Below are 13,330 nucleotides of genomic sequence, written 5' to 3' on the forward strand. Positions count from 1 at the left end.
CTCTAGTCACAGTGGTCAAATTTTGACAAATTAATTTCCTAGGGCCTTATTACCTCCCAATAAAACTGACACCTAAACAGTTCACTGTAGGACAGACCAGAACACTCCACAAAACCAAGCCAAAGCCAGCCTTCCTGCACTCTCTTCTGGCCACATTCTTTATGAACTAGGAAAACAGAAACAAACTAACAAACAAAAGAAAAAAAACAAAACAAAAAACCAAGGGTCTTTACCAGGTTCTTCAAAACCTTTAATAACTCCAAACACGTTAAAAATTCTTATCTCTTTCAGCACGTTGTTCACAGTGAGCTTCACATTCCAGTTCTGTGAGGTTTCCAGCCTACAGGAGGAGTCTGTTTCCCAAGCAGAAGGACAGTCTCCTTCCATATTTCTAGAAGTAGAAAACAGACATTAGAGTTCTGATTATTATGGCTTCCCTTAGGTTTACAAAATCAATCTTCCTTACTCTCCAGTGAAGTTTTAGGCTAAGAGGACATATAAAGAAAACATATACAAAATTTACTCCCTGGTGGCTAACCATTTGTGTCTTACTCCGATCTGTAGGCAATCATCTGAAAATCATCAGTTATCTCCTGGTTTAAACAATGTTTTAAAAAAATTTCTGTACCTATCCTCATCTGAAATGTGCCTTTCTGCCAGAGACACAGCTATCATTTACATGTGAAGTAGATACCAAGATGGACTCAGAATGAAGTTCTGACATAAAAACCCATGAGTATATTCCCATGTTTCCTGACTCTCTACACTAACTAGTATACATTCTTTTTTTTTTTTTTTTTAATTTATTCTTGAGAGATAGAGACAGAGCATGAGCAGGGGAGGGGCAGAGAGAGAGGAGGAGATGCAGAATCCGAAGCAGGCTCCAGGCTCTGAGCTGTCAGCACAGAGCCCAACGTGGGGCTCGAGCTCACGAACCGCGAGATCATAACCTGAGCTGAAGCCGGAACTTAACTGACTGAGCCACCCAGGTGCCCCTATACATTCTTATCATAATTATAAAAGTATATTTTCATGCTGCTGATAGTTACGTATCTTCCCCTGTCTAATTCCTCATGTTACCCAATGACTGCTCTATTTACATAAATGTCAAAACATGATTACCCCACACTACACAAGGATAAGACAGGGAAGGGAGCTGGCTTCACAGGTTAGGGAAGACCTGTAGGTGGAGGTAAGAATGATCTGATTCGAAGTTTGGTATAAGTCAATAAAAAATCACCATTTTTAAAATGCTTCATGGGATGCCTGGGTGGCTCAGTCGATTAAGCGTCCGACTCTTGATCTCTGCTCAGGTCATCTCATTGTTTATGGGATGGAGCCCTATGTCAGCCTCTACGCTAATAGCATAGAGCCCACTTGGGATTCTCTCTCTCCCTCTCTCTCTCTCTCCCTCTCTCTCTGCCCCTCCCCGCGCATGAGCACTACTCTCTCTAAATAAATAAATTTAAAAAAAAATGTTCGGGGGCACCTGGGTGGCTCAGTCGGTTAAGTGGCCGACTTCGGCTCAGGTCATGATCTCGCAGTCCATGAGTTCAAGCCCCCCGTCGGGCTTTGTGCTGACCGCTCAGAGCCTGGAGCCTGTTTCAGATTCTGTGTCTCCCTCTCTCTCTGACCCTCCCCCGTTCATGCTTTGTCTCTCTCTGTCTCAAAAATAAATAAACGTTAAAAAAAAAAAAAATGTTCGTAGATAGCATGGTTAATAGTCACATGGTGTTACACATGTGTCCTTACATGTAAATGCTCTTCATTTGAAATCAGTCACCCTGCTAAGTAGATTATATTTTAGCTATCCAATTAAGTGAAAGAAACAAGATCAGTGGGGTTAGAGTAACTTGTTCTACATCACACAGAAAATCTAAGTGTCTGAGACCAGATCTACATTCTATACCAATACCAGGTGGGAAGTATGTCTAGATCAAGATAAAAACTAATGACATGTACTCTAATCAGACGGGGTTCTATTTTTAAAGACAGATACTAATACATTAGGGAGGATATCCAGGACTAATCATGACTGTAAAGCATCTGGAAACTGTCATGAGAACTGAAGATATTCCATTATAGACAAGAAAACTTGAACTGTTGTTGCTAAGAAGAAAATCTAGAACTAATCGGTGTTACAGGGAATAAGATTTCAGTTCAACATGAATTCTAACAGCTCTTTTCCAATAACTGAATAGGTTGCCAAGGGCAACAAAGTGCTTTACCTCAGGAAGTCCTCAAGGAGAAGCTATGCCAGGAATAGTACACAAGGAATTCACTGGGTAAATTGAACAAGGACTTGCAGAGTTTGTAAATCCAATGTCTAATTATTAATATCACTTTATGGAGGAAAAACTTCATGTTTATCTACACCAGCATAAGAGCTATCCACCCCACGAGATGCCAAATATGGAAAACTACAGCCAATTATCTAAAATGCTATCAAATTGAGGCGACTTTTAAGCGTCTGACTCTTGATTTTGGCTCAGGTTATGATCTCATGGTTTGTGAGTTCAAACCTTACATCATGTTTTGTGCTGACAGGGTGGAGCCTGCTTGGGATTCTCTATCTCTCCCTCTTTCTGCCCCTCCCCTGCTCATGCGCACTCTCTCTCTCTCTCAAAAACAAAGTAACCCTTTTTTTTTTTTTTTTTTTTTTAATGTTTATTTAGTTTTTGAGAGAGACAGACAGAGTATGAGTGGTGGAGGGGCAGAGAGAGGGGGAGACACAGAATCGGAAGCAGGCTCCAGGCTCTGAGCTGTCAGCACAGAGCCCAACGCAGGGCTCCAACTCACAGACCCGGAGATCATAACCTGAGCCGAAGTCGGATGCTCAACTAACTGAGCCACCCAGGCGCCCAACAAAATAACTTTAAAAATAAATAAATAATAAAATGTTATCAAAGTAACTTAAGGAGATTATTATTCCTTTCTACTCATAAAACCAGTTCTCAAAAAAGACAATTTTCAAATAAGAACTTACCCAAACAACTTTTCTGCAGTGGCTCTGGAGATTGTTTGGACAGGTATATTCGGCAATCCTGATGACTGCGATGGTGGAAACTGAGTATGATTGAAAGAAGGGAATCCAGGTGTATATGGGTCACCTGTTCCCAGATGGGCCTAGTTAAACAAAAAAGTAATGTGCTCTGTCAGACATTTATTCAAGAAATCCTTAGAAGATTCAGACTCAGTATGAGGGTATAGCCTAAATTTAGTTTAGCAACTCAAACCATGAAGGTCTGAGTGGCTCTAAAATATGTGACTATTGTTTTTATATGGCAATGGCATATGCCAAATCTCAATTCAAGACACTATTGAAAAGGTAATGTTAGCAATAATAACTAAGTCTCAAAGTCCCATAATCCATTTTCTTGTTACTGCTAAGACCCTCCCAGAAAAAAAAAAAAAAGGGGGTATTTAATAAGGAAGGCATGTTACACTTCTACTAATGCAGATGGAATCCAGCAACAATTTGTAGAACCCAAAAACTCATTTACGTAAGAAATAAGAACTCACATGTCCAAAGAATGGAATCTCTGCATTAGTAATGGGAAATTTAGCCTGGTCCATGTATATCAAGACACCAATTGCATTGAAGCTTTCAGCATTTGCAACCTAAAGAAAAACATGTAAAGGTCAGAAGGTGAAGATGTAATCACAAAGTTAGAAGAATAGTGTTGGGCTTTATGCTAAGACAAAAGGTTACAGAGGACTGCACTGAAACTCCCAAATGTTGCAAATAGCTTACATGTTGAGAAAAAATACTTCCCTTAACTAACTCATTAAGAGAGTTTCAAAGATAAGAGAAATAATAAAAACCCATCTAACACAACCACTGTCTTTTAGTATGTTCCATTCTAGGCCCTTATTACGTAGGTTTGACTTTCAATTTTCTTCTTCAAAAAACATAGTTATACGTATATATTCCATATATACATAAAATTTGGTTATATAGAACTTAACAAAGCACCTTAATTTAACAATAATTTAGCAATTCTATGTAACAACAGAATATTGTTATTTTAAATTTAAACTGCTTTCACTGAAGCATTTCTGATTACCTCATTGTCACCGAAAGACAATGACTACAGAATACTCCAAGTGGCTATGCCATAGTTCTGGAAGTATCCTACAGTTTAGATAATTAGAACTTATTTGGTTTGTTGAATACTTTAATAAATTCAAGTTTAGGGGTGCCTAGGTGGCTCAGTAAGTTAAGGGTCCGACTTCGGCTCAGGTCATAATCTCCTAGTCCGTGAGTTCGAGCCCCGCACTGGGCTCTGTGCTGACAGCTTAGAGCCTGGAGCCTGCTTCTGATTCTGTGTCTCCCTCTCTCTCTCTGCTCCTCCCTGCTTGAGCTCTGTCTCTCTTTCTCTCAAAATTAAATAAACATTAAAAAATAAGTAAATATAAAATAAATTCAAGTATATTATTAGGTATGAGAGTTTAAGACTGATGGTTTCCAGAATGTGAAAAAAAATAATCAATGATACCACTTAAAGGAAGAATAGTATGATACCAGTGTATTTAATAACTTATACTCACCTTTTCAGCAAAAGTGATTTTCCCTGCTCTAACAATCACTAAAGATCCATTCACAGGAGAGTTTAAATTCTCAAAGTCTTTTTTAGTGCCAAAATTAGCATGGACCAGTCTACCCTAGAATAAAAACATGAGATTTAATGAGCATTACGGTATTAGAACAGCCGTAGAGTCTGAGAGAGGATAGTTTTACAGATCAAACCCAATAGAGAAAACAGAGATAAAAGGAGGCCAAAGCCTAAAAGGATGTAAGAATTCTAGTCAAACTAGTCAGTTATTAGGAGTGAATCAAAACTCTGGCCTCCTATAGTCACATCTTGCATCATCACATGCTGCCTTGAATCTAATTTGCATTGCTCTTGACATTTAATCTCTTTTACATTGCTTCCAATATTGTGTGGGGAGAGAAAGGCTAACAGAATATGATAAACAAAGAGACATATACCAATATAAATACTGTAGGCTAGCCCTGGCTGCACCAATTACATAAAGTTCCTAACACATGAATGCTAGATAATTGAGGACATACATAAAAATAGGTCTTAACGGAAAGTTCTGATAAGAAATCTCTATGAAAATTGTTAAACACTATCTATCACAATAAAGTGCCTTGCATAGATCAATTTTTAGATGTTTATAAAAGCTGTCTCATAATATTCCTAAACTATTAATAGAGCTATATAAACTGATCCTGACAACCAAATAACCTAAATATAGAAAGCTTGCAGGTGAACTAAAACCTTCAATGTTTCTGACAGAACAGTGTACCCACCTCCAAACCCCCAGGTTATAGGTAGTCAGGGAAAGTGATATAGCACAGGTAAAACTTCATCTGGCTTGAAAGGCATCCAGTAAATAGACCCCTGACATACAAACATTTGTTTTTTAAAACCTGAAAAACCTAGGTAGATCTATCAACTGTTTTTTAAATTTCTGCAGTAGTTTGGCCATATTTGCCTAAATTAAAGATTCAAGCTAAGACTGGACTCCAGCCAAGATCGTTACTTATATCTGTCCCCACATAAAGTGGAATCTTTTTTTTTTTTAACATTTTTATTATTTATTTTTGAGACAGGGAGAGACACAGCATGAACAGGGGAGGGTCAGAGAGAGGGAGACACAGAATCTGAAACAGGCTCCAGGCTCTGAGCTGTCAGCACAGAGCCCGATGCGGGGCTCGAACTCACGGACCATGAGATCATGACCTGAGCCGAAGTCGGCCGCTTAACTGACTGAGCCACCCAGGCGCCCCCATAAAGTGGAATCTTGATACACACATTCACTCAACAAACACCATCTGTCAGGCACTGTCCAAGGCTCTATGACACAGCAGTAAATGAAGCCAACCTCTAGCCCTGCATGTAGCTTTCATTCTAGTGTGGAAACAAATGAGTAATGTCAGGGGTGTAAGTACCAGTAAGAAAAATAAAGCGGATAAAGGGAAGTGATTGGAGGAGGGCCATTTTTAACAAGATAATCAAGGAAGACTTCCCTAAGGAGGTAACACTGGAAAAGACACTTGCACAAAAGGAGGGAACAGGCCATATTGGTATTCAGGGGAAGATGGGCCCGCAGAAGGAAAGGGAGTTTTATAAAAGCCTTGAGGTGGAAGCATGCCTGCATTTGAGTGGTTTAGGAACACTGGGGAGGCTGGAGTGGCTGGCAGAGTGCAAGAGGAAGAGAGCAGTAGGATTACTTAGAGCCTTGCCATCCTGAAAGAAGACCTAGGATTTTACTTTCACTGTGGCATAGGATGGCTGAGAATAAGAATATCTCACGATCAGTTACATTTTAAAAAATAAATTTATACCAAAATTCCTAAGAAAGGTAACGACAATGAGTTTCTGAGCTCTTCAACAGGGGAGACCATCTCATGCACCGTTTCGCCTTACTTACAGTAACTGTCGCTGCTTTACTGTATGCCACATAGCCCTCTGGACTCTCCACCAGGTATACCATGCCACTGTTTGTGCCCACTATGGTCACTGAGTTTGAAGCACTGGCAAAAAAAGATTAAGTTAAAATGAAGCTGAAGCTAAGGACAGCCTTGGGGAAAAAATGGCTTTAGTACATTTAGCATCTGATTTGCATTATTTATTCTGAAAGTCTTTGCTGTATTAGCACACCTGAAAATAGCTACTTCCAGAAAATAAGTTTACCATCTTTCAACATACCTGCCTTTGACCTGAACCTTAACAAAATGTTCATCATGCCAGGCTTTGCTAAGTTGAAGCTCACGGAATCGGTTCTCAATGAAAAAGGCAAGGCTTTCATCTTTTTGAGATCCAGCCTCACGAGGGAAATATGAATTTTCATTCAGCTGCCTAGAGGAAAAAAGTCACTGTTACATGAACTAAAATTTAATTTAAAATAAACAATGAACTGAAATATCAAGAAAATTGTTTTAAAATAACTCAATACTATTCATCATAGCTAAGATAAGTTAACTATGACCCCAAATTTCAAGGTTGACTAGAGACAAACTTAGAAGAAAAAAAATTATGCCCAATGTCTAAAGGAATTTATGACTTTAGCTTTATCCAACCTCTGAATCCAATGTATAGTACTCCATCAAGAGCCCCATCTTAACACATATATGTGCTTAGGGTAATTTTAGGGGAAATGAGTAAGCAAAATCAAAGTATTACTGTTGGTGAACTCAAGATGTACAGCTTTAATTTTCACCTTTGAAGCAAAACTACTCCTTGTTCTGATCTCCTATGTCTCACTGTAAATATATATACATCATATTAGTTATTTGATTTTTGTTTGGTAGACTACACTCTTACGTTATCCGTAATGCCTGGTATACAGTATATACAAAAGTATTCATTAGATGAAGTAAAAATGCCAAAATTCCTCATCTAAGACTAAGAGAATCATTGTACCACTATAACTACTGGAAGCCAGCTAATAAGTAAACGATGAATACGTTCTTTACACAGCGTTATGTATGTGTCTAAGGAAGGTCTTCAAAATCGAAGGACAGAAACCTTAAGGACACTTCTAAGGCTATATGGATTAATGAGAACCAGAAGAAATCACGAATACTAGAGGCATGATACGTCTCTATATCAAGTCGGGCAGTCAAGTTAGTCCTGATCTAAAGAATAAAAAAGGCTACTGATGCCCTTGTTGATGGTAGCAAAGCTCAGTGTGCCTTACAAGGGGTTGAGATGAAAATCAAAGCAAAGAAAGTCTGACAGCAGGCAACAAGCTTAAAAGACCAGATGACAAAAAGATCAAAGACCTCTGAATTTTTTAAAGAAAAAGGAGTGTCCTCACAAAAATTTTTTCCCCATCCAACAAGTTTGAATTCTTTACTAATTCTTTACCCTCCAGCTAAACATGGGAAGTCTCCCCTACTGTAAGAAGTCTTTCCTCCAGACTGTCATGTTTGTTTTGTTTCACTGCTCTGAATAATCAGTATTTGTTAGGGACTGAGATTAAATTTGTGAAGTAGCTCAAGTTTACCTGATGGTGCTGGTGAACTCTGTGTTACTCAGTTTCTCTGACAGCATTGTTTTGAGGTCCGACCAAAATAAGTGAGAAGGTGCTTCAGGAAAGTACTCTTCTGTTTCTGAAGGTTCGGTTCCCTCTACCTCCAGAGACTCTGTTCCTGCTGGTCTCTCACATTCAGACTTTGCTTCTACACGTTTACAATAGCCCAAGTAGCCAATCATAAATCCTATGGATAAAAAGTTTCAGAACTGACAATATATTCCTATAGGAACTGTTAATATTTTCAGCTAAGCCTTGAAAATACTGGCTTTAATCAAATTGTAAGCAGTTGGAAAGTAAGTAATGAATGTCAATTTTTTTATATTTTAAACCATTCAATGTAATAAATCATACAGTTGACTCTTGAACGATGCAGGGATTAGGGGTGTATACCCCCACACAGTAGAAAATCTGCATGTAACTTTTGACTCTCCAAAAACGTTAACTACTAATAACCTACAGTTGACTGGAAGCCTTATGGTAACATAAAGAGTTGATTAACACATATTTGTATGTTATATATGTTATGTGCCACATTCTTACAATATCTTTTTCTTATCTTTTTCAGTATTTCTACACTACACAGTTGGTGTGCAAGTTTTTCAAATTGTCACAAATCTCCAAAAACTTTTCCAATATATTTATTGAGGGGCACCTGGGTGGCTCAGTCAGTCAAGCGTCCGACTCTTGGTTTCATCTCAGGTCATGATCTCATGGTTCGTGGGTTCAAGCCCTCCATCTGGCTCTGCGCTGGCAGTGCAGAGCCTGCTTGGGATTCTCTCTCTCCTCTCTCTGCCCTGCCCCCCCACTCACTCTCGCTCTCTCTCAAAATAAATTAAATAAATATATACATACGTATTTTTAAAAATCTGCATATAAGTGGACCCACACAGTTCAAGTCCATGTTGTTCAAGAGTCAACTTTATAGTAACTCTAAATACTTGCCTTTTAATTGTGTTTAAGTTTATTTATTTATTTAAGTAATCTCTATACCCAACCTGGGGCTTGAACTCTTGGCCCCGAGATCAAGAGTCACATGCTCTACTGACTGAGCCAGCGAGGTGCCCCTAAATAGTTACCTTTTTAAAATATAGGTAACTTTTCTTCCCAGAAGCCTTCTTTAAATCCTTAGGCCAAGCTTCTATGCTACAGATATCCTGTGTGTATTTCTAGTATAACATTTGCACATTACAATGAAATGATTCATGTGTCTCTCTTCTTCCACCAGGCCAAACTCAAAGGCAGGCATAGAATCTTAGTCATTGTTGTTGTATTCCTAGTGCCTAGCATAATGGCACATAAAAAGGCACAAAATAAATGTTTGCTTGGCTGAATTAACAGATTTCCTGGAGTCACTCCCAAGGAACATTTAAGTTTTGAATAGCCACTCTTACCAATCAAGAAAAAGAGGATTATAGCGATAGTCCCATAGCAGATAAATCCATTAAGCCTTTTTGGTTTTGTGACACTGGCACCATTATCCCTCATGTTATTGTCAACATTTTCTTCTTCGTCTGCAGCTAGTTTCATCTCCACATGACTGTTGTCACCATCTACTTGCCGAGCCAGACTAAACCGGGTATAGGACAATGGTTCTCCACCAAACTGAGATTTGAAGAAAAGAGAGAAAGAAAGCATCATGAAAGAGAAGAAAGGGAAGAGGAACATTTACCAAAAGTTTGGTTAGGTACTATACTTAGTAGTGGACCATTACTATGACTTGCTATATATTCTTAAGGAAAAAGAAGTTCCTCTTTCAAAGCAACATTCTTCCTGATACCTAGTTCTGTCAATGGTAGATGGGGGCTAGATCACACACTGGCCTTTTTCATCTCATTCAGCCTTTTCATTCAGGGTTTCTGTTACATATGTCTACTAACATAGGTATACATTTTGATCAGCTTTCTTTGTTCATCTTATCAATGTGGCTGCCCCCTCCTACCATACTTGAAATACCCTGTATGTTCTTACAAGATTTCCCATAGTTAACTCCACACAAGACTGAAGATACCCTTTGTGGGAGGAGTTACATCGCCAAGCCACCACTTCAACATAAAAAAATACTTTATGATAGCTTTGAATATTACTTCATGCTTATTGGGTGAGAGCCATTCTTCCATATTTCATATTCTCACAAACTGGTGACAAGGAATAATAAAACTTAAAATATCTTACCAAGGTAGAGAATGCTGATCTGGCTTGATCCATCATTCTGAGCTGCCACACAAAAGAACCTAGTATTAAAACAGAAATTTAATACAAAATAGATACCATTGTACCAGTTATAAGAGGTTTTCATTACCACGCTAAATTATTATATATCAAGTTTACTTTTAAATATATTATCACATTCCCAGAAAGGGTCTTTAATAAAGACATTTAGTTCATAGGAAAACTAAATTTAATATAATCCTTGATTAGATCCTGAGTTGAGGTGGGGTGGAGGTGAGAACAACTACAAAGGATATCATTGGGAAAAATAAGAAATCTGAATACAGACTACATAGTGGATAACAGTATTGTATCAGATTAGATCTGGAGAGTGTGACATATTCGATTTGATTATATTAGATTTGGAGAGTGTGATGATTTATTCTGTTTTTGGAAAAGAATGCCCTTGTTCTTAGGAGATTAATGCTGAAGAATTTAAGAATTTAGTATTGGGGCACCTGTCTGGCTCCATTGGAAGACCATGTAACTCTTGATCTCAGGGTCATGAGTTCAAGCCATATGTTGGGTGTAGAGATTACTAAAAAAAAAAAATTGGAAAACTTAAAAAAAAAAAAAGAAAGGATGAAGTATCCTAACACTTATAACTTACTTTCAAATAGTTTAGTTTAAAAAAAAGGGTCTAAAAAAAAAGGGGTCTAAGAGGGGCACCTAGAGGCACGTAGGTGGCTCAGTCGGTTAAACATCCCATTCTGGATTTCATGAGTTTGAGCCCCACACTGGGTTCTGCAGTCATGGTGCAAGCCTGCTTGGGATTCTCTCTCTCTGTCCCTCCCCTGCTCACTTCCTCTCTCAAAATAGACTAAAAATAAATTAATAAATTACTTTAAAAGCATATAAGAAATTGGGGCGCCTGGGTGGCTCAGTCGGTTAAACGTCCGGCATCGGCTCAGGTCATGATCTCACAGTTTGCGAGTTCGAGTCCCACATTGGGCTCTGTGCTGACAGCTCAGAGCCTGAAGCCTGCTTCGGATTCTGTGTCTCCTTCTCTCTCCGCCCCTCCCCTGCTCATGCTCTGTCTCTGTATCTCAAAAAATGAATAAACGTTAAAAAAATTTTTTTAAAAAGTGTATAAGAAGTAAAGCAAATGTGGTAACTGTTAATAATTGATGAATCAGAATAAAGGGTACATGAATATGGATATATACTGTACTATTATTTCAAGTTCTCCTACCATGGTTCTACCATGTCTATTTACCATGGTAGGTAAATTTAAGTAACTGAATTTAGTAGTCAAAGGGACCAAATACAATAGACTAGCACCTGGGGGGAAAAAAAACCCAAAGTAGAATTAAGTCAAGACTGGTCATGCTAAAAAGACCTGTAACAAACCATCTTCAATATAAAAGGAGAGAAAACATGATCCTTCTGATTAAAGGAACAGTTCTTACAAATGATTTGATAGATCTTTGATGCAAAACGAATAGACAAAAGAAAAACACACCATGCTGTTTTACACACAAAGAAGCCAACCATCTGAGATGTTCAGTGTCTTATTCAAGGCTGAAAACTGATAATCCAAAAACTGAAGTTCAATGGGTTACTGAGTTATAAAAATTCTGTTCTCATCTCCAGAAATTTAAGAAATTAATCTTAACCTTCAAATCACTATGTTGTGTACCTAAAACTATATATTGTATGTCAACTATCCATAAATAAAATAAATTTAAAAATAAATAAATGACAGCCATTTTATTATTTTTTAAAGATTTAAAATTTTTTTTATTTGAGAGAAAGAGAAAAGAAAGAGAGTGGGGGAGGGATACAGGGAAGAGAGGGAGAGAGAGAATCCCAAACAGGGGAAGGTGCAGAGGGAAGACAGAGAGAATCCCAAGCAGGCTCCACACTCAGCACAGAGACACAGGGCTCAATCCCACGACCCTGGGATCAAGGCCTGAGCCGAAATCAAGAGTTGGATGCTCAACCGACTGCGCCACCCAGGCACTGCTAAAAGATTTTTTTATTTTCAAATAATCTCTACACCCAACATGGGGCTTGAACTTACAACCCAGAGATCAAGAGTCACATGTTCTACCAACTGAGCCAGCCAGGCAACTTAACACCCATTTTAAAGGTGAAAAACACCTCTATAACCAACAGAGTTCTATGTTAAGTTAAAGCACTGGTATTTAGTGAAATCCAGATTTTCTAATTAATTTGATTTGAGTGCATCTAAATGTTTTAAAGCGATATTATGTTGAGATATATAAAATGGTCATTTATTTCATACTATTTTAAGGCTTTTCCTACATTACAAGTACACTTAACAGAGCATTTAACACGCACATGTCACAAAGCAAACTGAGATATACACAGACTATAAAATAAAAGACGTTATATAAACTGGCATTAGAAAAGTCTCCTATCAAAACCTATTAACAACAACAAAAATTTAATCCCCAAGCTTTAACGACCAGAGCCAAGAAGCAAGATCATATTCTTAGAAGCAAAGTCTCTTGCCCTATCTGGTACAAAAAGTTTACCATTATCACTGCACCAGAACCCTACAAACCCAATCACTAGAACCAGAACTAGAAGACCCCACCCTGAACCAATTTTAATCACCCTTTTCTAGGAAAAACCAGTTTACAAGTTTAATGCTGATCTGAACCAGCCATTCCTCAAGGTTTCCAGTTTTAAATTAATTTTGAGATTAAAGTGACAACACTTTTAAATAAATGATCTAAATAAAGGATTTAAATAAATGATGAGATTGAGTTGATTGCAATTCTGCATAAACAGATATTAATAGAACATGTAATTATGATTTTGTATAATTAAAATCTAAGTACAGTTTTAACTGAGAACACCAGTATGTTATTTCTATTTCAATATCCAGACACAAAATGAAGACTATAACATAAAAGAAATCAAGTCAGAGGAAAAAACTGTGACTTAGGCAATTCCCATTTTAACTTCATAATTTAACCCCGCATCTATGAATAACACGATAATTCTAGGATATCTACAAAAGTTACTCCTTAAGTTTCATATACAAAAAAATTGAGTCATTCTTTCAAAATGACTTCATACATGATAAAGCTTTGTATTG

General features: G+C 37.8%; 1 protein-coding gene across 3 annotated transcripts in view; it reads right to left on the reverse strand.

Annotated features, from left to right (window-relative positions):
• The window catches only part of TFRC (transferrin receptor), a 52,607-nt gene that overhangs the window by 12,677 nt on the left and 26,600 nt on the right, over positions 1–13,330 (reverse strand). For all 3 annotated transcript variants that reach the window (XM_042956881.1, XM_007090942.3, XM_042956880.1), the window contains 9 exons: positions 10,225–10,283; positions 9,444–9,654; positions 8,023–8,236; positions 6,723–6,872; positions 6,445–6,547; positions 4,552–4,665; positions 3,523–3,621; positions 2,987–3,126; positions 234–391 (listed from right to left, as the gene is read on the reverse strand). In XM_042956881.1, the coding sequence (XP_042812815.1) occupies positions 234–391; positions 2,987–3,126; positions 3,523–3,621; positions 4,552–4,665; positions 6,445–6,547; positions 6,723–6,872; positions 8,023–8,236; positions 9,444–9,654; positions 10,225–10,260 (1,225 nt within the window). In that variant the 5' untranslated portion in view covers positions 10,261–10,283. The remainder of the gene's footprint in view (positions 1–233; positions 392–2,986; positions 3,127–3,522; positions 3,622–4,551; positions 4,666–6,444; positions 6,548–6,722; positions 6,873–8,022; positions 8,237–9,443; positions 9,655–10,224; positions 10,284–13,330) is intronic.

Source organism: Panthera tigris, chromosome C2, assembly GCF_018350195.1.
Source record: "Panthera tigris isolate Pti1 chromosome C2, P.tigris_Pti1_mat1.1, whole genome shotgun sequence".
Taxonomy (NCBI): Eukaryota; Metazoa; Chordata; class Mammalia; order Carnivora; family Felidae; genus Panthera; species Panthera tigris.